This window comes from Xenopus tropicalis, chromosome 1 (assembly GCF_000004195.4).
Source record: "Xenopus tropicalis strain Nigerian chromosome 1, UCB_Xtro_10.0, whole genome shotgun sequence".
Classification (NCBI taxonomy): domain Eukaryota; kingdom Metazoa; phylum Chordata; class Amphibia; order Anura; family Pipidae; genus Xenopus; species Xenopus tropicalis.
The window spans coordinates 130,493,820-130,517,179 of record NC_030677.2 but is presented as its reverse complement, the minus strand read 5'-3'; the positions used below and the strand labels follow the sequence as shown (position 1 = coordinate 130,517,179).

General features: G+C 38.5%; 1 protein-coding gene across 2 annotated transcripts; it reads right to left on the bottom strand.

The window, feature by feature from the left end:
- gda (guanine deaminase) lies at positions 1-23,360 on the bottom strand. 2 transcript variants are annotated; one of them, XM_031890864.1, is made up of 14 exons: positions 23,043-23,360; positions 19,921-19,996; positions 18,892-19,063; positions 15,392-15,479; positions 14,730-14,835; positions 12,771-12,798; positions 11,076-11,183; positions 7,345-7,452; positions 6,450-6,547; positions 4,753-4,820; positions 2,917-3,159; positions 2,502-2,620; positions 1,469-1,496; positions 1-253 (listed from the first exon to the last, which is right to left on the bottom strand). In XM_031890864.1, the coding sequence occupies exons 1-14, from the start codon at positions 23,095-23,097 to the stop codon at positions 183-185; spliced, it is 1,368 nt and encodes a 455-aa protein (XP_031746724.1). In that variant the 5' UTR covers positions 23,098-23,360; the 3' UTR covers positions 1-182. The 2 variants fall into 2 exon arrangements, with proteins under 2 accessions (XP_031746724.1, XP_004910825.1); XM_004910768.4 differs by having other exon boundaries at positions 19,921-20,009; positions 23,043-23,359.

The window sequence follows — 23,360 nt, the reverse complement described above, 5'->3', positions numbered from 1 at the left end:
TTAGTAAAGTAGTAAAGTTTAATAATGGATATTCAGTTGGCCTTGTTCTGGGAGAAAAGATTGTTGGTAATATTGGTAGTATTATTAACATGATTGCTTATACATTTATTATCATGATGTTACATTATGACATAATTAACATATGTTATAATGCGGTCCTTTAAAAAATAAGTATTGTGAAATCATGAATTGTTCTGGAAAGGTACCACGCGTCTTCCTGCGACATACACTGCTTTGATGTTACGGTCATCACCTTAAACAACAAAAAATAGACTATATATAAAGTACTGAAATTGTTTATTTTTATAACAAGTTCTATAACTTGTTTAATATTTTAGCTAGATAGCACTGGAGCTTCAATTGTAAAAATAGGCAAATGTCCAGATTTACCGTTTCTATTGTTGTGATGTAACAAAATCTTTACAATGTGCCACCCTTGAGTAAACCTTAACCTGACTGGCCCGAGAACTGTGTTATGCAATGCCTCACTGACAAGTTTCTGAAGGCACTGGTGTAACCTGTCACAACAGAGGCTTGCATTCTGTTGGCTGGCTTGCCTCTCCAACAGGAGACCATTTTGAATGGAGAGGAGCAGAAAGCATGGGCTATTCCTAGTAAAGGGCCTGGTGGACAATAGAGAGTTTGCAAACGATCTGAGAGGAAGTGCTGCTACTAGAAGTGTTGGATGGATCAAATGCAGTTGGCGCATGGTGTGCTCCTTGCCGTGCACTGTCCGGGTGTAGTAGCCTGGGCAGAACTGGGGTCTGGCAGAGCATCTATGGCCAAGAGGCATGGCTCTAAAGGAAACCAGGTTAGTATTTATGTGTATGGTACTTTTATTCCATAGTTTTGCTTTGGTTCTTGTTTTGTGTCTCTCTTGGAAAACTAAGCAAAAAGTAGTGTCTGGGTGTTGCAAAAGAAATGTTCCTACTTAAAGTCAACAATCACTGGGGAGGAGGTGAAAAAAGTAACCCACACCAAACAATCAGTTATTAGCAATGGTTAGTTATAATAACCAATGCTGGGATAAGCTGACCCGGCAGCCTAGGCAACCTGGTCAGTTTGGCCCTGCCCCAACCAGCCCCCATCCACCGTGTGTGCACTCGCGTGCGCAAATGAGCGCACAATGCACACAGGGTGGCAGGGTTGCCAGGGCCGCTGCAGTGGGGGGAAAGGGTCCGAAACAAGAGGTAGGTAAAAGAAGAGGTACCTGCCTGGTGCCCCCCACCGTTGCTCCCTAGGTGCCTTTTTTGCCTACCCCTAGTTCCGGCCCTGATAATAAATAGGGATGCACGGAATCCTGGATTTGGCCAAATCCAAGCCATTTTTAGCAGGATTTGGATGTGGCTGAATCAGGAAGCCTGGCCTGGCCACCCAATTCTTTTGTTGAAGATTCAGTATTTGGACAAATATAACAAAATATGGATTCACTGTATGCCCTGAAAATATATTTTAATAAAATACTTACCTAAATACAAAAACCTCTGAACCATGTCCTGGAAAAAAATAAACATGAAATGTAATCATTAAATCACTATTCATATAATTGTACTGCAAACTTAATATGCAGTATATAAATCAGTAACACCAAAAAACTAAAGTGTATTAAAATAATTGAAATAAAATGTACAGTTGTCCTGCACTGGTAAAACGGGTGTGCTTGTTCCAGATACTTTACTATGTCATTCAAACTGGATAAAGGAGAAAAGGCACAGGTTACACAGCAGATAACAGTTAAGTCCTTTAGAATACAATGGTGTTTTATTTGTAATCTACTATGTCACCTGTGCCTTTTCTCCTTTTTTCCAAATTGAGTGGCTGCCCCCATGGCTACACAGCAGCTTATGTATATTAACTATAGTAGGGTTTCTTAAGCAAGCATGCAACTTTTACCAGTACATGGCAACAGTACATTATATTTAATTACTTAAATAGATTTTCATTTCCTGGCATTACTGTTCCTTTTAAAGGAGAAGGAAAGGTAAAAACTAAGTAAGCTTTATCAGAAAGGTCTATGTGAATACAGCCATAATTTCTTATCGAACTGCTGCTCCTCATTGAAAAGAAACACCACATTTCTTTCCCTCTATTCTGAATATATGATCTGTTCTCCCCTCTCTGCGGTGATCTGAGCCCAGAGCACTGAGATACAGGCATGAAAGTGAAGTCAGACCAAGTTTAAATGGCAGCCATTGTCTTTAACAGAAGGCACTTCTAGGGCTGTTAACTCAGGTATGGTAAAGCATGTATTAACTAAGGGACATTAGGCTTTAATTACAGATCTAAAACTGAAGAATTCAGGCTGGCCCCCATGCACACTTGAGCTGCTTTTTCACATAATAACAGGCAAACTATTTCTGCAAATCTAAAGTATGACAAATGGAGCAGGAATTAAGTTCTCTGTGAGTCTTGCTCCTGGATTTTAATGTCATAAAAACAACAATTTTATAATATATTATTTGCAGATAATTCATTTAATAATATATATTAATAGTAAGTACCTCCTTGGAGAATTGAGAAAACACATCAAATGGGCTGTTGTGGATTTCAGGACTGATTAGCAAGGCATCAAATTCCTTGTTAATTTCAAAGTTTCCAGTTATGTGGTCAATATTCAAAGCTGTGGGAATAACAGGCTCATTCATTCAGTTATTTTGCTTTGTACAAAAACAGATCTCATGAGAAGATATTTATTCATAGATACAGAGAGATTGAATTAACATTGATACAGAGAGATACATGACTGTCTGCCAGAACATTCTTTCCAGAGGAACAATGCCATCTTGCCATACAAAAGTAGAGTCTGTGCTAGACACCCATATACATATGGGTCCATACATATTTTAGCCTTTTTCTCTTATGTTCCACATAAACTCAAAAACCTCAGTGGTGGTTAATGAACAGATGTTTAACTACCTTGACTTCCTCCAAGGGTTGCAAGTCGGAATGCTTCCTGATCACTTAATACTTTTTTTCCATTGTTTTTTATTCTGCAGTTGCATTCTTTCTCTGGTAGCATGCCATTCTCCTCTTGGAGGTGATTGTGTATTGTCTTGCTTTCTTTTCGTCTCTTCTCTCGTTCCATGAATAAAATTTTTGATGTTTCTATTGCTTTGCGAATAGCATCAAGCATGGAGATTGAGTAACCTCCTGCTATATCTATTGGAGAGAGATATATGTTTGGTTTTATGGTTACTGTTTATTCAGTGGAGAACAATCACAATACTTATAATCTTAGAGTTATACTGACACTTTCCTGTGCATGTTAGATTTTTTTTAAATATTGTAAAGGCTGTTAACATTTCCTTAGCTCTCTGGTATAATAGTGCCGGGCCTCATTCGCCTATCACTCTAACTGCTACTCTTAGCATGCAGAATTCATAACAGGCTAGTGGTAGTAGAACCAAAAGTATCAGATCTCATTGTGCCTTGGCAAGGCTACATCCTTATAGCACAATAGCATGATGAGCCACCTGTCCAATTTTCACCTGGTTTTCAGAAGAGCTGTTCAGGTGAAAATTGCCTAATTTCCAATTTAGTGAATGGAGTCATAACCTGCACCATACCCCCTGTCAGAGCTTTTCTAAGCACTTTTGCATTTTTCATTTTGTTTCCACGATATAGGCAATTTTTGACTATTTTGATCTACTAATATAATGAATTTTGTAACAATTCTGTACACAGTTAACCAAAATGACCAGCAGGTGCTGTTGTTACAAAATTGATTATACAGGTATCGGATCTGTTATTCAGAATGCTGGGGACCTGTGGTTTGCTGGATGAGGGATCCTTCTGTAATTTGGATTTCCATCCTGCTAATAAATAATTTAAACATTAATGAAACCCAACAGGATTGTTTTGCCACCAGTAAGGATGAATTACTGTATATCTTGGTTGGAATCAAGTACAAGATACTGTTTTATTATTATAGAGAAAGAGGAAATACATTTTAAAAATATCAATTATTTGATTAAAATAGAGTATATGGGAGTTCTCCTTCCCATAATTTGGAGCTTTAGTATAAAATTGCCTATATTTTGGGAACAAAATAAAAAGATAAAGTTAAATAAAGTAATTTGCAATTGTAAGTAAATTGCAAAGGTGCTTAGAAGAGTGCTCTGAGCAATTGTACAGCAAGTTGTTTTAACTGTTTACACATACAGGTGGAGACAAATTCACTCTGAATATCACAGCACAACATGTCACAGCATTCATTTCAAAGGAAAAGGGTATGATAATTAGTGAAATTGGTGAATTGTTTCATGAAACTTATGCAAAATTTTGGTGCTAAAAATTGTGCAGTCTTGTAAAAAAAAAGTGCAGTCGCGTCACAAAAAGGGCATAGTCACGTCCACAAAAGTTGCGCATGTCAAAAAGTTATGCAGTATCTGCATTTTGCAAATTTTTTTGCCGTTTCGAGAATTTTGTCGCAGTTTCATACATTTTTCAACGAAGTGCAACCAGACAGATTCACTCATCACTAATGATAATGATTCCTTTAAACTAAGTGGCATAATGAGCCAGGTTTCCACCAGAGTGCTGCTCCCCTGACCCAAACTAATACATCTATACCAGAATCCCAGTTGTACAGCTTGAATTGTATCAAAATGGATTTATTTGAATATGTTGACATTCCATCTCTTATGAAGTTCCCAGAGTTTGGATTAAGTCATTATAATTCTGTAAATGTAATATTTTGGTGCAAAGAGTAAGGATTGTGCCCAGTTAGTCACAAACACATATTCAACTAACCTGTTCCAAGACCCACTTTAACTTTCTGTTTTATTACATTGCTGACATCAAGATGACCACTGCACAACCTATGATAAGCAAAAAGATGGCATTAGCTACCTAATATTCCCTTTTATCCAAATACATCAGCTTTATAGAAAAAAACATAGTTTGGTAAAGTATTTCTTGCTTATTTTAGGAAAATATTGATTCAGCCAGAATGTTTTACATTTTGTCTCACCATGTCCAGACACCATTTTTTGAATGTTAAATCCTGCCTCTAGATGGTGCAAAGACTTGCCAGCAAAACACAATAGGAAATGTCATAACTTTTGGTATTCTTTCCCTGTGTTAACTGGAAGAGACATAACGCAACAACATGGTAAAGGAACTTGTCTGCGTCTGTATATTGTATGACGTCTTAAAGGACAAGGAAAGGTTAATATCTAAAGGTTAATGTCTAAAGGCATTCTTTTCAAGTACTTACTGCATATCTAAATTCCCAGATCCCTGCTTGCTTCTCTGAGATATGGTGCTGGCAGCCTACAGCAGTGTGAAAACTACAGTGACATCACTGAAATCTCTCTCCTCTTCCTGTAGGCTGCCAGCTGCAGCCTTCAGTAGCAATGCACATGTGTGTTACCTGTCTCCTGTTCTGAGCTACACATGCCCACCGGCCAATAAGAAGCATATCTGCCAGAGGTGGGGGGGGAGGGAATGAAACACATGTGCAGTATGAAGCAAGGAGGGAAAGGAAGGGAGAATACCTTTTTAAAGATAACAGATCTAGTTGGACAGACTACACATTGTCCCTCTGACCATATTATTTCTACTGCAAGTAGCCATCTAAAGAGAAAAATGAAAAGAATGCTAAGAGCCTTAAAACAAAGGCAGATGGAGGAGACCCTGCCAGAAGTGCTGAAGCAGTAGCACAAGATGAATTCTGGCAGGAAGAGGACCATAGCTTGAAGGCCTCAACCTGAATAGCAACTGGGAAAGGCAGCAAGAGCAGCTGATCAAGAGAGGTTCCAGAAAAAAAGAGTAAAATATGTCTGTATCTGGAGAACTGACCCCATCAAAGATTTTCAGAAGGGCTGATAGCCCTGGGAAAGGGAGCTTGTTCAGTAGGCATGCCTTAATATTGAAGGAGAATCTTAAAGTGACTGATTAGTAAGTAAGTACTGTCATAAGAGAGAGAGAGACTGAAATGCTATTACCTACAAGTATTCATTAATGTTCTGAGAAATATTGTAATATTGATTAAGTAACTTATATTCTTATGTGAAATTACATGTAGTGTTTTTTGTTGGGATATTTAAATGGCATATGTAGATCTAGTAATTTAAGCCCCAGTCCCTGTTTTAGGTGTGATAATCTCTGTATTAACTGATATTTATTGTTTACCTGCAAAGTTTCTGGTTGGCTATTTGCAATAATTGTAATTTCTGTCCAACCATATCACAAGGCGCAACAGACATTATCAAACACTAGCACAAGAACTTTAATGGATGGAGTTTTCATGTGTGTTTTAAATGGTTCAATTTACAGTAGCAGTTCACATCACCCAGTAATACTTTTATATTGTGTAGTTTTTTGGTATGTGTTGCACCTATGTTCATTACTGGGACCAGTCTACAGTTCTTGTTGGACAAAAGCATGTTGGATAAATATCCTTGAATGTTTTATAATCAAATATTTGAAAAAAAAGCTCTCCTTACGAAATGTTTGAATTGGGGCAATGTGATATTGCAGATCCATTGCTTCTAAACAAATGCAGTTCTTCATCTGTGAGATAGCAGCCATGAGCCATCACTGTCTATGGGTAAAAAAACAAAACATTATTTATTGCAATGAAGGCTGTTGTGCAATTCCTAAATCTAATGCATGTTTCCTATGCATGGGTTGCAATTTGGCAATAAAAAATGCCTTTGTAGCCATCTTAATTCAAGTTAAGTATTTTATAGAAATATATGTCAGTATTGCTGTTAAGTAACCTAAAGAGCCTAGCCCACTGGTAATGCCAACAATGAGCAAGGACCAGATTTATGATTGCTTGAGCGTTTGGGCTTGAGCAATTATATAGGAAACCTCACGGGTATTAAGATACTCACTCTGGGTTTTAGGGGATAATAACTTTAAGGTGCCAAACTTTGTTTTATTTAAGATGGTGCACTCAGGGAAAAATACCTCAACTAATGTGTTTTTTTCCCCAAAACCTTTCCTTAACCAAAAGTCTTGAACAATCATAAATCTGCCCATTTAGTTATTTACCTTTTTTTTTATTGCTATGATATTAAAAATGGTACAATAATTAGGCAAGGAAAAGTAGAAATTAGCCAAACCATATATATATTTGATTAGCATCATCTTATTTTTTAATCAGCATATCTGATCTAAAGATTTCTTAAAAGAAGATGAGTTTCAAAAAGCATGAACTGAATGATACACCTAAATGCATTTATTATGTGTACAGAGGGCAAAAAGGGCTCTCTATAGCGATGTTCAATAGTGATGTATCAGGGTTTTGCCTTCAATATGAACAATTGTTTTTTTTTCTTATACACAATTATTATGAGTAGATACTAATATTGTCTCAGATTAGACGTGACTCACCATGTTTGTCAATAATTTGTTTTTACTGTACACTTCAGTGTAATTATTGTATTCAGGGAATAAATTCAGCACCTCTTGAATCTCTGCCACAGACTCACTTATATGGCTCTTAAAGAAAAATATGAATGTGTTGATAAAAGGCTAAAATAAAACATAGACACAGAAGAGAATGCAGTAATAGACAATTGAGCAGGATGTGATCAGAATCTTCTCACTAACTAATCTCAGCACTGAATAACCAAACAGCTGTGCACATACATGTCAACATTATTTCCTTTTTTGTTAGTCTCTTTTGCTTTTATAGAGCAGGCTCTATCTAAATTCACAAATGTAAACAATGCATGTACATTATTAAATATACTGTATATGCAATATATAGGTAATATTATTGACAGCCTGTTGTAAAATATAAGTATATTAGTAGTCATCAAGGGGTTCCCTAACCATATAATTGCACAAGGCCTCCAGCTAATTGCCTTTATACAGGTCAAGAAACTCCAAGATGGTACCCTAATATTCTTGTAGTTTATTCTGGGTTGCATGTTGTGGTGCTCGAAACCTTGTAATTACTAGACTTTTCAATTTTCAAGTATAAATGTGACCTAAATGTGACCTAAAAATTGATCTGTTTTTTTAAGACCCCAATTGAACAAATGAGTCAAAAACGTGCTTGTTTTTTTTATTGAGGAGAATGATCCAAAGTTACTTATTTGTGTGTGGCAAAGTATGTAACCCGCTAGGATTCTTGGTTTATATGAGGTGTTTCAGCCAATGGGATGAGTGTGGAAGGCCCTACCTTATTTATAGGAATCTGGATCTTCACTATCCATGCCTGATTTTAATAACACAATTTTGTAGAAGTGTGTGTCATGGCTTGAACAAAGGAGAGGACCTGGATGTGGATTCACAGATGAGACCAAAATAAAGATTTTTTGGTTGAAGGAAAAGCATTAAGTTCTATCTCTGAAATATGTGACTTGCCATCATTAATAGAACTATAAATTCAGAATTGTACCAGCAAATTCTGCAGTAAAATTTTAGGGTATCCATCCGTGATGCAGCAAGATGACAACCATAAACACAGAAGTTGATCTACCAAAGAATGGTTGAAGCAGAAGAAAGATAATATTTTGGAATGGCCTGACCTAAATCCTATAGAAATGTTGAGGAAAGACCTAAAGCAGGCAGTTCATGTGAGGAAGCCCACCATCATCTCTGCTTTGAAGCTGTTCTGTAAGGAGCAAGGGGTTAAAAATTTCTTCAAGCCAAAGTGTAGGACTGATCAGCAGTTACTAAAAATGTTTAGTTACAGTTATTGCTCCCAAAAGTTCACATACTTTTGCCACACATAACTATGTATTTTCGACTCATTTGTTTAGCTGGGTTTTCATTATGTATTTTTAATGCTTGTGTAAAAAACAGATTAGGTTTTAGGTCATATTTATGCAGAGGGTTCACAAAATTTCTGGCACCACTGTAATTTCTTATAACACACACATTTTAAATTGTCATGTGACTTAAGTGACATCACTAAACATACATTGTTAACTAGTAACATTACTAAGCAACATTTATAAGATGAGCATTTACAGCATATCCAAAAGCAAATTCTGTCCAATAAATTTTATAAGTTTTCATATTGCATTAATAATATTTACAGTTTTTTGTTTGTAAAGATTTTTTGGTTATGTTCTCATCAATACAGAAAGGTCAAACTGACCCAGCAACTGATTAACTCTCCAGTTTTGCATTCCTGTTTTGGCTAGTTATATAGCCAAAAATTTTTTTACTTTCATACTTTCAACCCAGTTTTACAGTTTAACAGGCCTTGTGCACATAAAGCTATAACATGGGCTCACTCTTTGCTCACAGGATATAGCTTATTTAGGTGTGGGGATCTGTTTCATGCAACTTGGGATGATAATGTCTACAATAGAATTTTTAGCTTCCACAACATCCGTCTATACATCTATGACTAACAGGATTAGCCAATCACAGAAACCTAAGGAGAAAAGGTATAAATAAAATGTTCTCTCTGATTTTCACTTCAAGACTTGCTACAAGAAACAGAATGTTTTGCCAACCTGCGTGTTCTTCTCAGTACAAAACATGCTAGATATTACCCAAGATCCCTTGAGTGTGTGCAGAAGCAATTTCAAGTCAGGGCAGTGCCAGTAGAAGGAAGGAATATAGGTGAATTTTAACACATTTTTCTCTCCTACTAATAAACAGAAACTATGGGGTTAGACTAGACAGGTTTAGTCCAAAATTTAGGATTTAGCTGTCATATCCCCCTCTTTCCTCCACAAGGTTTTTAGCCAGGGCTACAGTTCCAATAAAATGGCAATGACGCCTTGAGTGGCAGCCTCTCAAATGAATTCTCTTACACAAACAGAGGCTTCACATTTGATACTCTTTAAGATCTGAATGATTATTGTGATTTATCCAGCAGCAGGGGATGGGAAGTATCCAGCAGCAGAGGATGGGCCTTTTTTTTTTGGAAACTTTAATTTGCAATATAGGCATCTGAGGGCCACCCCCCCTAAAGCTGCTGCCCTAGGTTACAATGATCACAACCTTGTAAATAACAGTATAAGCATGAATACAAGCTGATAGTGGCAATGTAAGTGTAGCCCACTTTAATGGATTCAGTGCTGCTACCTGCTGATTACTTGTTACTTGGCGCTACAGGAGTCCTGAGCCCCCGCTTACTATGGGGGTTAACAGGGATTTCTCCCTTAAACGCGTGGCTCCACCCAGGGATGATCTTGTGGAACTATAATCCACCCCCTGGGAATTTACTGGTATTCAGTACCCCTCAATGGGACGCACTTACTCCTGGCTGATTTGCCCCACCCTGGGGTAATTCCTTACCAGCATGTAGTGGTCCTGGGTTATAGAAGATCCAGACACAATGATATATGTAGTGAAACAGATGCGTTGGTTTATTTTGAGCAGAACCTCTCCAGGAGTGGCATACAATTCATTCACAGCAGGGCATATCTCCTTACTTCTCATTGAGAACCTTTTCTGGTTGGGTAACCTACGGTACTCCCACCAAGTGCTCCCATCTAGGTGATCTCCCCGGTACTCTCGCCAGGAGACACTCTCTGTTAGAGTTCTCCCCGGTACTCATGCTAGGCAGACTCACCACAGGGACCCACCCCGGTACTCACGCCCAGGCACCCTCAGATCCGGACTCCTTCACTAGTAGTGACTTGATCCACCTACCTAGCCACTTCGTGCCCTGCACTCCAGCAGATGTAATGCTGGGGGGTCTTAACCCCACTACCACTCCTGGAGAGGCAATTTTCACCCATTCTAGCTTAGTCTTCCTACATGGCACTCCTACAGTGTCCTATCACATGAACTTCTGTCTATTAACTGTGCCAGGGGTACTCCTTTACTGGAGCAGTCCCTGGACTAAAATGTCTGCCAGCACATGGCTGCTTCCCTTTATATAGTGCTATACACCACCCTGTGGGTATAACCCAAACTGCAGGAATACTCCCTCTTAACTATTGATAACCTAGTCATCCCAATGTCCCATTAATCAGCACCACCCTGTGGTCTGTCATAGGGGTGTCTATCCTAAGGGGCCCATTTTTGGCAAACCCCTACACTAGTTCTATTTCTGAAAGCTTATGTTGTATATAAATGATATATGAACAGATACAGTACCTTTAGTTGTGTTCAAGCTGTGTTTATTGTAAACAATTCATTTGACATACCTGAATGTGAAGCCCATAACTGTCTGCAAGCCTACCAAGTTCACACAGCAATCTTTCACTGCAAGAGACTGCAAAGCGAGGCGTGATTATAGGCTTAACCCTGTCATACTAAAAGAAAAAAAAAAATTACGAACTATGACATTTGAGTAACAAATAAAATGTGCAACTTTCATATATATTGTAAGGGGCTGATTTACTAACCCACGAATCCGACCCGAATTGGAAAAGTTCCGACTTGAAAACGAACATTTTGCGACTTTTTCGTATGTTTTGCGATTTTTTCGGATTCTGTACGAATTTTTCGTTACCAATACGATTTTTGCGTAAAAACGCGAGTTTTTCGTATCCATTACGAAAGTTGCGTAAAAAGTTGCGCATTTTGCGTAGCGTTAAAACTTACGCGAAAAGTTGCGCATTTTTCGCGTAAGTTTTAACGCTACGCAAAATGCGCAACTTTTTACGCAACTTTCGTAATGGATACGAAAAACTCGCGTTTTTACGCAAAAATCGTATTGGTAACGAAAAATTCGTAAAGAATCCGAAAAAATCGCAAAACATACGAAAAAATCGCAAAGTACCGATCATTACGAAAAAAACGCAATCGGACTCCATTCGACCCGTTCGTGGGTAAGTAAATCAGCCCCTAAGACTCAACAATGTATAGTTATGAGATAGCTCTGACATAATTATTGAATGCTCTCTGCTGTCTCCACATCCTACTTCACTACTGTTCATCTGCCTACCGCCAACTCAAAGGCAAGCATTTTCTATTAAAAAAAAAGTTCTTGTATCAGGTTCTTGCATCAAGCCAATATATATTCTCTTACAGAAAAGTTCAGGCTAATAATGGCTAACCCTAATGAAAGGTGCCTCTTAAGACTTACTTTAATTAAAAAACCCAGTATGGGACATTACTGTTGCACAATTCAGTGTCCAAGTTCATTGAAAGCTTGAATATAGGTGTTTAGCAATCCTTTATATCTCCTTGAATAAAGGTGTTCAGCAACCTTTTATCTAAGATAGAGGAGGCATGTAGGTGCCCCCCCTCAACTTGTGCATCATTCAGTGTTTTATGTAAAAAGCACTACTGGAAATTGTATTTTTGCTATGCTTTTTACACCATTTTTCATAACAGGCAAAAAAAAATTGTGTATAAAAACTGCTGTGCAGGGTTGGGCCAAGCCGGCTGGGTAAAGTGCGCTGAGAAGCGCTGGTGCAACTAAGGGAGTGCAGTCTAGGGGTAGACTGAAGAGGTACCTGCCTAGCGCCCCCCATCGCTCCTCCCTAAGCAGGTGCCTCTTCTCTCTGCCCCTATAAAGGTGAAGATACATTATTAGAGCAGGGGTGCCCCCTACAGTGTCTTGTTTGGGGCCACAAGCAGATGGCAACTCCTGGCAGAGTCAGCGATGTTGCAACAAATGCATGTAAACACTCAATAGGGTCCCTGGAGCCAGGATGCTTACTAAATATGCACAAGTGTGTACATTTTTGTAATTATAGCATTAGATTAGTGAATCCAAGAACAGAATGCTATATGTGGAGGATAAGTAAACATTTATTTAACTGAAATGTTTTCAGATAGCTTTAACACTAAATAAAATTCCTGGGTGTGGCCCATGGCAAATGTGACAGGCCTTGGGGGAAAAACTAATTCAGTGTTCTGAGAAAATGTTTCACACATGACTGCATCCTTACCTTCATATTTTGCATTGCTTCAACAAATCTATAAACAGGTATAAGAAAAAGAAAGAATTAATCATCTGTATCTCTATATCACTCCATAAAAAGTTATTAATTTTCTTGGTAGGGACTAGTAATGAGTGATTTTTTTTGCCAGGCATGGATTTGCTGCCAATTTCTGCATTTTGCCATCGGCAAAATTTTATGCGAAAATTCGTGCACATCAAGAAAGTCGTGCAGTAGCGCATTTCTCAAATTTGTCACTGGGACAGATTTGCTCATCACTAGTAGGGAACAGAAATAGGTTTACTGGCATGAATTGCAGTTAAAAAATCATATTGAGTTCAATGCAACATGTTGCATTTTTGCGGTGTCAGATAAGGCCCCATCCTTCCCTGATTCCCATTAACTGGTCTAAATGTAAAATCCCTCTTCAGGTCAAAAACATCCCTGAATTCAGTCCCAGACAAGTACTCAAAACTAATTACTAATTTGTTATTATGGACAACTACGCTTGTGGAATTTAGCACCTAATATGATTATGGATTTATGCAGCTTAGTTACCATCATGGACAAGGTTTACAACAAAATTAATCAAACTAGTGAAAATATAACAATTGTTTGTTTAAATATACTGACATTGCAAGTATTGCTTTATGGATAATGTGTTTCTGGATAATAGATCCTATACAAACACTAATACTCCTCCAATTTAATATCCACAAGGGCCCCATACATAGGCTAATAATGACATCATAATAGATAATTACATAATCATAATGACAACCAAACCGAGCATCAAGTAAGGTACTCATTTATGGAAGACCAATGTCCCTTCCATTTATTTCCCTTTTTTTAAGGGCACATAAATATAATTTACATCTCTAAGTAGCATTTCAGATCTGAAATAGAACCAATGTGATAAGCCAGAATTCTCACTTAAATGATGGGCAGATATTCTTGTCTAATCTCAATCTAACAACAACGATCAATGTATTGGATTCAAGGTAGCATTTGCATGGATATTACACCAAAAAAGTATAATATACAAAATAATTCCAGTGTGAGCTTCTGTAGGGAACTCAAAAGTTTTATACCCCCTATTGCTCAGGAAGTCCTATGCAACCAAATATCTGTGGGATGGAGGTATTCCGCATCCACCTAGAGATTCCTACCTAATTCTTGTCCATAGTTATAAGGAGAGGGAGCACAGGGCTTATTGTCTTTGCTCTCTACCTAGTACCAGGGGTGAATGTGCTGGGAGCCTGGAGCATAAGGCCCGCTATTAAGCTTTAAGCTCCAAGGTGACCAACACCTTAGAGAAGTAGGGTCCCATGACAGAGATAAAGGCAGTGGGTAGCAGGTTCTGTGAAAAAGCACACATAGGCATTGTAAATCAGACAGGCCAGCTTAGCAAGACCAGCTTCCGCTCCATCAAGAAGACATAGTATTGAGTTAAAACTCCACAGCTGACATCTGTCTAAGCAAAGGGACCAGGCTATTTTCTTCCAAGATAGGCTTCCATATGAGAGGATCCATTTCACTGAGTTGTCTCTTTACTGGTGAAACTATTTCTTCTTAAACACATTCAAGCCAAGACTAGTTTGTTCTTCTGTGGCTCCACACACTTGTTTCCTTATTTTCACATAAAGGCATGCTTTATAGATAACCCTTACAAGTTCATGGTTCAGCCCATGCTCCTCTTTGTCTAGTATATACTGAGAAGACAGGGCCACCTTTAGTTAGGAAAATTCATTTAAAAAATTAGTACTTATACTTGGTGAAAAGATATGCAGAAAAGTGCAGCATATTTCTCAGCCATAGATCTCTTGCTACTGTAGCACTGAACCACTGTACTAACTATGATTTAAAGTGATACAGTAGGCTGTATTTATTCAGCTGTGAAAGTGACTCTTTCACTTTCCTGATGCTATTAGTAAACAAGAAAGAAGTAATTTCCTGTAAGAATAATACCTTTGTGTTTCTGCAATGGACTCTTCTGTACTTTCAATATATTCTGGGTATGCTGTATTGCTATCCATGCATACTTTTCCAATAAATGCTCTTTGACCATAGCGATCTGTGAAAAAAAAGGCATATATAGCACATGTGAACATAATTTAGCACCATGCAGTATAAGGTTTCATTATAAAATATTGCAGTATTTGAGAATTTTGCAAATAATATATATGTATACATACATTATATATATAGTCTTGAGAAAGTTCGGGGTTTGAGAGCGAAACGTCAATTTTTTTGCACTAAATAAAGGATTTTTCCTGTGAGTGCTGTGCCCATCCGTTGTCTATAGATAGATATAAAACCTTTCAAACGCTAATGTGTTTTCTAAGTCTGTATCCTTCATGAATGATGCCATAAATATCATCATTACAATAAAATCATGTAAAAAAGTTGGGTTATGTTAGGTTTAGCCAGCAGGTGACACCAAACCCTTTTTGGTTAGTCTGCAAGGCAAATGCCCAAATGGTGTAGAGCCACCACTCTGCTGAAAAAAGTATGCCTGGTTCATGGCATCCCTGTGTATAATGACTGCTTTTTACATTAAAGGCCGGGAACATACACCTGACAGTAATGGGTGTCTGCCAGCCATGGGTAGCCTGTTATACCCTTCTTACCTGCAATATCGGCCAGCACAAGAGAAGCATCTGTGTGAATTGTTGCAAAGTAGCAAGCTGTTGTTGTGCCATTTTTCAGTGTTCTTCGCTATAACAAAAAAAAGTACAAAGTAATGCATATTGCAGTACTGCACAAGATGAATAGGATAGCTTATATGGGAAAACAATATATATATATATATTCTTTGCAATAAAGGGGAAGTCCACATTTGATATAACTTTTAGTATATCATAAAGTAACTTGTTATAAGAAAAGTTTCATTTGGTCATCATTATTTATTTTTTATGTTTTGTTAATAATTGACCTGCCTAATTCCAGCCAGCAAGTGAGATTCTCATTTATTGTTGATCCCGCTATAGGATCCTTTATCTGGAAACCTGTTATCTAGGAAGCTCTGAATTACGGGAAGGCCATCTCTCACAGACTCCATTATAAGCAAATAATCCACATTTTTAAAAATTATTTCCCTTTCACTGCTATAATATAGCAGTACCTTGTACCCAACTAATATCCCAACTAAGATATTTTGAATAGTATATTTTTGAAATTATTTGCGAAAGAACGAAAATGACGCACATCAAAAAAAATTGTTGTGCGCTCCAAAAAAATGACACACATGACAATTTTTTGTTGCGTGGCGAATTTTGTGACAGTGAATTTTTGCACCTGTTTCGCAAAAAAGTCCGCCAATGAAGAAAAGTGGAAATCCATGCCTGCTAAAAAAATTTGCTCATCACTAATAATGCGTCCTTATTGGAGGCAAAACATCCAATTGGATTTATTTAATGTTTAAATAAAGACCCCTTATCTGGAAAATCCCAGGCCCCAATCATTCTGGATAACAGATGCCATACCTGTATTATTTTTTTCATATTTCTTTAAATTCAGGTATTTTGCTTTTCGACCGCTAAACTGGTTTCTGGCTGCTAAGTTAATTTAGCCCTAGCAACCAAAAAGCAGTTAAAATTCAAAGAGAGTTGCAAGACAAAAAATTTTATTATTTTAAAAACCATATATTAAGACCAGCTGTAGATATGACTTGTTGGTGTAATGAATTATGCCATATTACACATTACATTGTTGATATAGTACTGCTGACATTGACCAGTAAATGTGCTCAGTAAATGATCTCAGTAAGGGCCACTTTTATATTCTGCCCTGGGCTCATTAAGGCAGGGGTGGCCAATACGTCGATCTTGGTCCACCAGTCGATCCCCCGTGGATTTCTGGTGGACTGCGATAAAGCCGCGGATGCTGAACTGTTGCGTGAATGCATACGTACGCGACGCAGCGTACATACACATTCACGCTGCACTTCCGCGTTCCCCGGTCATCGGTCAGACAAACTCTTAAAGGTTGTCTAAAAACTATGCTTGTCAGTTGCTGGTTCCCTAATTTTTTAAACGTTTTCAGATGGGATCCAAAACCAGGCTTTGTGTGGTTAAGAATAAAAAATGTACAGGATCTGGACAATTTATGAAACTTCCTAACTAAACAGTAATGGTGGCTACTGCTAAGTATCATGATAACTGAAAACAAAAGTTTCATATAATAAAATGTATTTTTATGCTAGAGCAAACTTCTTCAGCATGAAAGAAATGTCCTAATTTTTAATTCCTGCTTGGAATTTGCAGTGGGGATTAATTATTCAGATGGACTTGCTGCTGATCTGTAACACCCCACAGAGCAGAATGGTGCTAGACTTCTTGAAGCAATTTAACACATTCTTATGCATTTCACTAAAATATTTTCCTGATTGGATCCTACTAGAAAATGTTTAATAAATGGGGATTCCATTCCACACCTATTTCCTTTAACACTGTCTGCTATTTTTTGGCCCCAGTTCACAGGTAAGAAACCCTTGTTTTAAAAGCGCATTTTAATTCTTTCTAGTTTCTAATACCTACTGAAAACTGAATATGGTGCATTTAAACAGCAGAATACTATAGCTAGGGTTTTTTTCCAGACCCATCCTTGCCTATAGCCACCCCAAGCCTACCCACCCTCCGTCTTTAAAAGGAACTATTACTTAGACCAGTGCTGTCCAATTTCTGTGGTACGGAGGGCCGTAATTTTTCCGGCCTACATGATGGAGGGCTGATAATGGAAGCCAGTTTTGACCACTCCCCTTTTTTAAACCACACCTACTTGAAACCACACTTGTTATCACATGTCCATACTCATATTAATGGTGGTAGTACAGCAAAAACCTGCCACACTCTGCCTTCCCTACCCTGCCTGTGTGTGCCATACTCTACCTGCCCTATGTTGCCTGTGTGCCATACTCTGCCTGTCCTATGCTGCCTGTGGGTGCAATACTCTGCCTTCCCTACCCTGCCTGTGTGTGCCATACTCTACCTGCCCTATGTTGCCTGTGTGCCATACTCTGCCTGTCCTATGCTGCCTGTGGCTGCAATACTCTGCCTTCCCTACCCTGCCTGTGTGCCATACTCTACCTGCCCTATGTTGCCTGTGTGCCATACTCTGCCTGTCCTATGCTGCCTGTGGGTGCAATACTCTGCCTTCCCTACCCTGCCTGTGTGTGCCATACTCTACCTGCCCTATGTTGCCTGTGTGCCATACTCTGCCTGTCCTATGCTGCCTGTGGCTGCAATACTCTGCCTTCCCTACCCTGCCTGTGTGTGCCATACTCTACCTGCCCTATGTTGCCTGTGTGCCATACTCTGCCTGTCCTATGCTTCCTGTGGGTGCAATACTCTGCCTTCCCTACCCTGCCTGTGTGTGCCATACTCTACCTGCCCTATGTTGCCTGTGTGCCATACTCTGCCTGTCCTATGCTGCCTTTGGGTGCAATACTCTGCCTTCCCTACCCTGCCTGTGTGTGCCATACTTTGCCCGCCCTATGCTGCATGTGTGTGCCATACTCTGCCTGCCCTACCATGCCTTTGTATGCCATACTCTGCCTGCCATATGCTGCCTAGGGCAGGCAGAGTATGGCACACACAGAAAGCATACAGTGACACACTGCTGGCACTGCTCCTACGGTCTGCACAATAACTGTATATTAAAAAAACTTTTTAATTGCAGTACCACCTCAGTTTATTTTCTTTTTGTAGTGTAAATGGTTTATTTGTGGGTTTCTACAGCTCCTACAGCCTGTCTGAGGTGTGAACAGGTGAACAATGTGGGTGCTTATAGTCTGAGCCTGAGGTGTGAACAATGCAGTGGATGAACAATGCAGGGATTAAAAGGTGTGAACAACACAGAGGATTACATTTTTAAACAATACAGGGGAATTACATCTTGAATCTGAGGTGTGAGCAATGCAGGGGGCCAGTTAATCACAGTACTGATACCATTTAAAGCTTAAAGGACAAGGAAAGGCTAAGTCACTTGGGGGTGCCTAACATTTTGGCACCCCCAAGTGACTTTGCCTTTCCTTCTCCTTTAAACAAAGGTAAGTCATCAAACAGCCAGACAAGTGCAGGGGCCACAGAGAGGGGGGTAACGGGCCGCCAGTTGGACAGCACTCACTTACCACAACTGTTTCATAAATGTTGCTAGCAAGATCTAGATCAGAGAACTTTTCTTCTGTTGGGAACGTAATGTGTTCTAACCACTGCAGAAGTGGTCGGTCCATTCCTGATCCTATGAATGAGTACTGAGGGGCATGAATGTGAGTGTCTATCATTCCAGGCATGAAGAACTCACTAAAAGTAAAAAAATATGCAGGTAAATTAGTTTGATGGATAGATAGAAGATCAGTTTTTTTTTTTTTATCTAGCAGCCTCTTTATAAGTAAAAATTATGTATTCTGTTCTAATTTTTGTTTTACGTACTTATGTTATTACTTTCTTATGAACCTCATTTGACTCCAAAGCCAGGCCAAGTAGTACTGGCGCCTATAAACTGTCTGCCCTTTCCCCAGAAGCAAAAATATATTCTGAACAATTTGAACAAGACTTTCCTAGAGATGGTAGCTTTTTAATGCAATCATTTTTGCTGGAAGGCTTCTTCTACTGTTGCCATCTTACATGGCATAAACCATAATAAAGTGTTAAAACTGATAAGTGCTTCAGTAAATTGCAGAAAAATTCAGAACTACATTTTATAAAATTGAACACAAGGAGAATATTCCATGGGCTACAGCTCTTTCTACTGCTCCTTCTGTTATGTCTTGGAGAAGCAGGGAAGACATGGCAGACTGTGTGTCAGTGTAATATTAAACAAAACCTGATTATTTATCATTGTAAACATTTTATCTGACGATATGCATTACATACATTACATACATACATCAAATTTGCACTTTACTAAATGTTTGAATTTGTCAAAAATACAAACTGCATCTTGGAAGTACACAATTGATTCTGTCTGACACTAAAAAGTGCATGATTATTTCTGTTTAATAAAATATATTGGTTTTTGTATAGAATGATGAAACGTTTACTTTGAATTTGTGCTGCAAAAAGATTAATGTTGATGTAAATAAGCAAACATTGATAATCCATTCACTGTAACTGGGAAAGATGTGACAAGTAATAAATGTAAATATAGAGAAATTTACTTCTTGCCAAGGTCTTCAATTTTGCTCTCATCAAATTTCCACTTCAGAGCCAATTGCGCTTCCTTTTCAGCATGTTCTATAAATAAAATCTAAAATTAAAAAAAGAATCATGAATATACTGCCATATATCACAGCATAGTGAAAATTAATAGGGAATAACCTACCCCTATTGTACAACATAAGGAAATGAAACAAGTGCTTTTATAAAAGTTCTCAGGAGCCTTAAAAACCTTATAGGTAAATAGATGTAAATATTGCACTTATTGACACCATTCAATATAGGAACTTGGCATCCAATCACACTTCTTGCACTTTTCTCCATCCCGAACAAATGTGCAAACATGCGCATGCACAGTTGTGTTAGTTTTGACACATCAGCTGCAGTTGCAGCAGAAACAACTATCCCTGATAAAAAAAACAGCATTTTGGCCATTTCCCTGTATATGTAAATGAAATGAAAAAAGAGGGAAAGTAACAAAGGTGAAGGTGAAATGGGAGTGGAGCAAAATGGAAACAGGAATGAAGCAAAGAAGAGATGAGGAGGGGGCACAGAGGAGGGAAACATACCCTGAATGAGAGAGGAAGGGAATAGAACCAGAGGCCCACACCCATAGGACCCCCGTAATGCACATTAATGGAGCCTCTGCTTCATTTCTTATTAAACCCCCTCTTTGTGAGACTCCTAGATTATAGTGAATGAGACATAAACTTGAGCACAAGAAAGCCCTGTTCTAAACATCTGCCTTGACCCAGTAAGCTCTGTCTGCTTATTGTGTGTATCAGTAAAAGTGAAATTGTAATTTAAAGATAGATATACCATTTTTCTACGTGAACTGACAACATTCTTTTTCACCAGGAAATGTGCATAGATCTTTTTATACATTTGTGGTAAAACTGGCTATATCAGTTGTACTTTCATTGTATTTTACTTTTAATTTAATTAATTTTATTTGCCCTGGAGTTCCATTACCTCCTTTGTGTATTTTTGTACTTTAGCACAGTTATTCTGCAACCATGTTGCAGCGCCCCTACACCCATCCCTTTAATGTCAGTCTTATGCCTTTAAAAATCTGTATGACAACAATTTTGTAACTAAAAACACCTATTTTTGAAAAATGCATGCATTTGCACAGACTAAATTTTTAATAATACAGGGGGGCTGTGAATTGATTATCCCCTATCTTCCTTATACAAGTAACTGAATAGTATAAATACAAAAATGTTGTGATGATTATTGATGTGGCAACCATCTGTCTAAAATATTGCTCCTGTGTGGCCTCAGGGGGCATTAATCATATATACAAACAAATGCCAACTCCATATTTCCATAAGTCATGCAAGCTGAGTCTTGTATTTGGAAAAGGCATTAGTTTGTGCCCTGCCAAAGCTCTATTGCTGCCCTCTGCAGTCATGGAACAAAATATTAACCAAAAAGAGATCAGCACTGATTGTAGTAGGAAGCATATATCATAGCATCATGCTGTGAGCAAGGTTCTTCTACAGAAATCTGATATAACCTGTATCTTGTTAGGAAAATAATGCTTTTAAACAGTTGACCTAATTAATAAAGTTTGTTAAATTAATACTATAAGCTGCATACTTCATATTTTTAAATAAATGCTCCAAAAGCAACAAACCCTGCCTTCCATAGCACAAGGCTGCATGCCATGTGTATACAGTATGACCCTTTCTATTCCTGCTGCAGTTGGAAGTTGCTGCATGGCTGTGACCCAGCCACAGATGTTCCACCATTCTGAATACAAAACTTGAGAGTCCCAAACTGGATGTGCCCCCCTTATTTGATGTGCTAGTTATTTGTGCAGGCTGAGCCTGTAGGCTCTTGGCTGAGTCAAGAATTCTTTAAGCAAATTCATGTATTAAGCTAAGCAAAATGCTTCTGCTTTACACTAACTAAGGGTCAGGTTTAACATCTGGGGGCTGATTTACTAACGCACGAATCCAAATCCGAATTGAAAAAATTCCGATTGGAAAACGAACATTTTGCGTCTTTTTCGTATTTTTTGCGATTTTTCCGTCGCCGTTACGACTTTTCGGAAATTGTCGCAACTTTTTCGTAACCATTACGACTTGCGCGAAAAGTCACAACTTTTTCGTGGCCATTACGATTTGCTTGTATATTGTCGCGACTTTTTCGTATTGAGCGCTCGTAAGCGGCGGGCGAAATTTTCGGAGACTTAGCATGATTTTGGAAGCCTCCCATAGGACTCAATGGCACTCTGCAGCTCCAACCTGGCCCAAGAAAAGTCTCCATACTGAAGCTTGAATGAATCCGAAACTTTCGTACTCGGCGCGAAAGCTGCGAAAAAGTCGCGACTTTTCGCGCAAGTCGTAACGCTACAAAAAAGTTGCGACATTTTGCAAAGCAATCATAATGGCTACGAAAAAGTCGCAACAATTTCCGAAAGTACCGATCATTACGAAAAAAACGCATTCGGACGCCGTCGGACGATTCGTGGGTTAGTAAATGTGCCCCCTGGTGTAGAAACACATCAGATACAGAGTTTAGAAACATAGGGGATGAACGCACAATGAGAGTCCTTTAAAAATGCTCAAATGACTATCCTTGTCTAATAGTAAGTGATAGCCATGATGGCCATGGCATTTTATATCATTTTTTGGATTTTTTTTTTACACTGCTTTTACTACACATGGGCACATCTAGATGGATCACCAAATCTGTCTTCAGTTTGGCCAAATACATGTAGAGTCAGAATAATAGTGCCAAAATGGTTTTACAGGAGTTGCCTGAAATAATATTGAGGAATTGGAATTTTAACTTGCCTATTATTGGGCAGAAAGAGAGTTTCTTGTGTGCCCAGGTTACAACGCTCTTCTGGAATGACATCACATTTTGGCATGAACTACTGACAGACAGCTGCAAAGGACAGATACACTTTGGGAGAAAACCAAATCTAAAGTCTACATTCTCATGCTGCAGAAATACAAAATGTTTTTTTCTGCAAATAAATTATAGACTATAAGGAGCAGATAAATACACCCAATCACACAAATCAGATCAGCTCTTAGATATGCTACAGTTCAGACATTTCTTAATGCATTATTGCATACAGGAAAAACAACAATAAAACAAGCAAACTTACTTTTCCAGTGCTGCCAACCCCCAGTATATGGTTTTCTAGGACCTCCATTGGACATGTCTGGGTTGAATGTACAAAAGTGCCTCTGAAGACATGCTGCACAGTGTCCATGGCTCAGCAGCAGGTGTCTGTGCTCTGACTCAAAGTGAACGAAGAAAGCTGAACGGTATTAAAAAAGAATCTGCCTTTATACAAATATATGAAGGGAAGATGTCTGGCCACACCTGCTTGAAAGGCAGAAGCCAAGCCATCATACAAACAGTACTTCCCTTTAATATTCATTGCTTAAATTGTCAGACCCACCCACTTTTAAAAATTGCA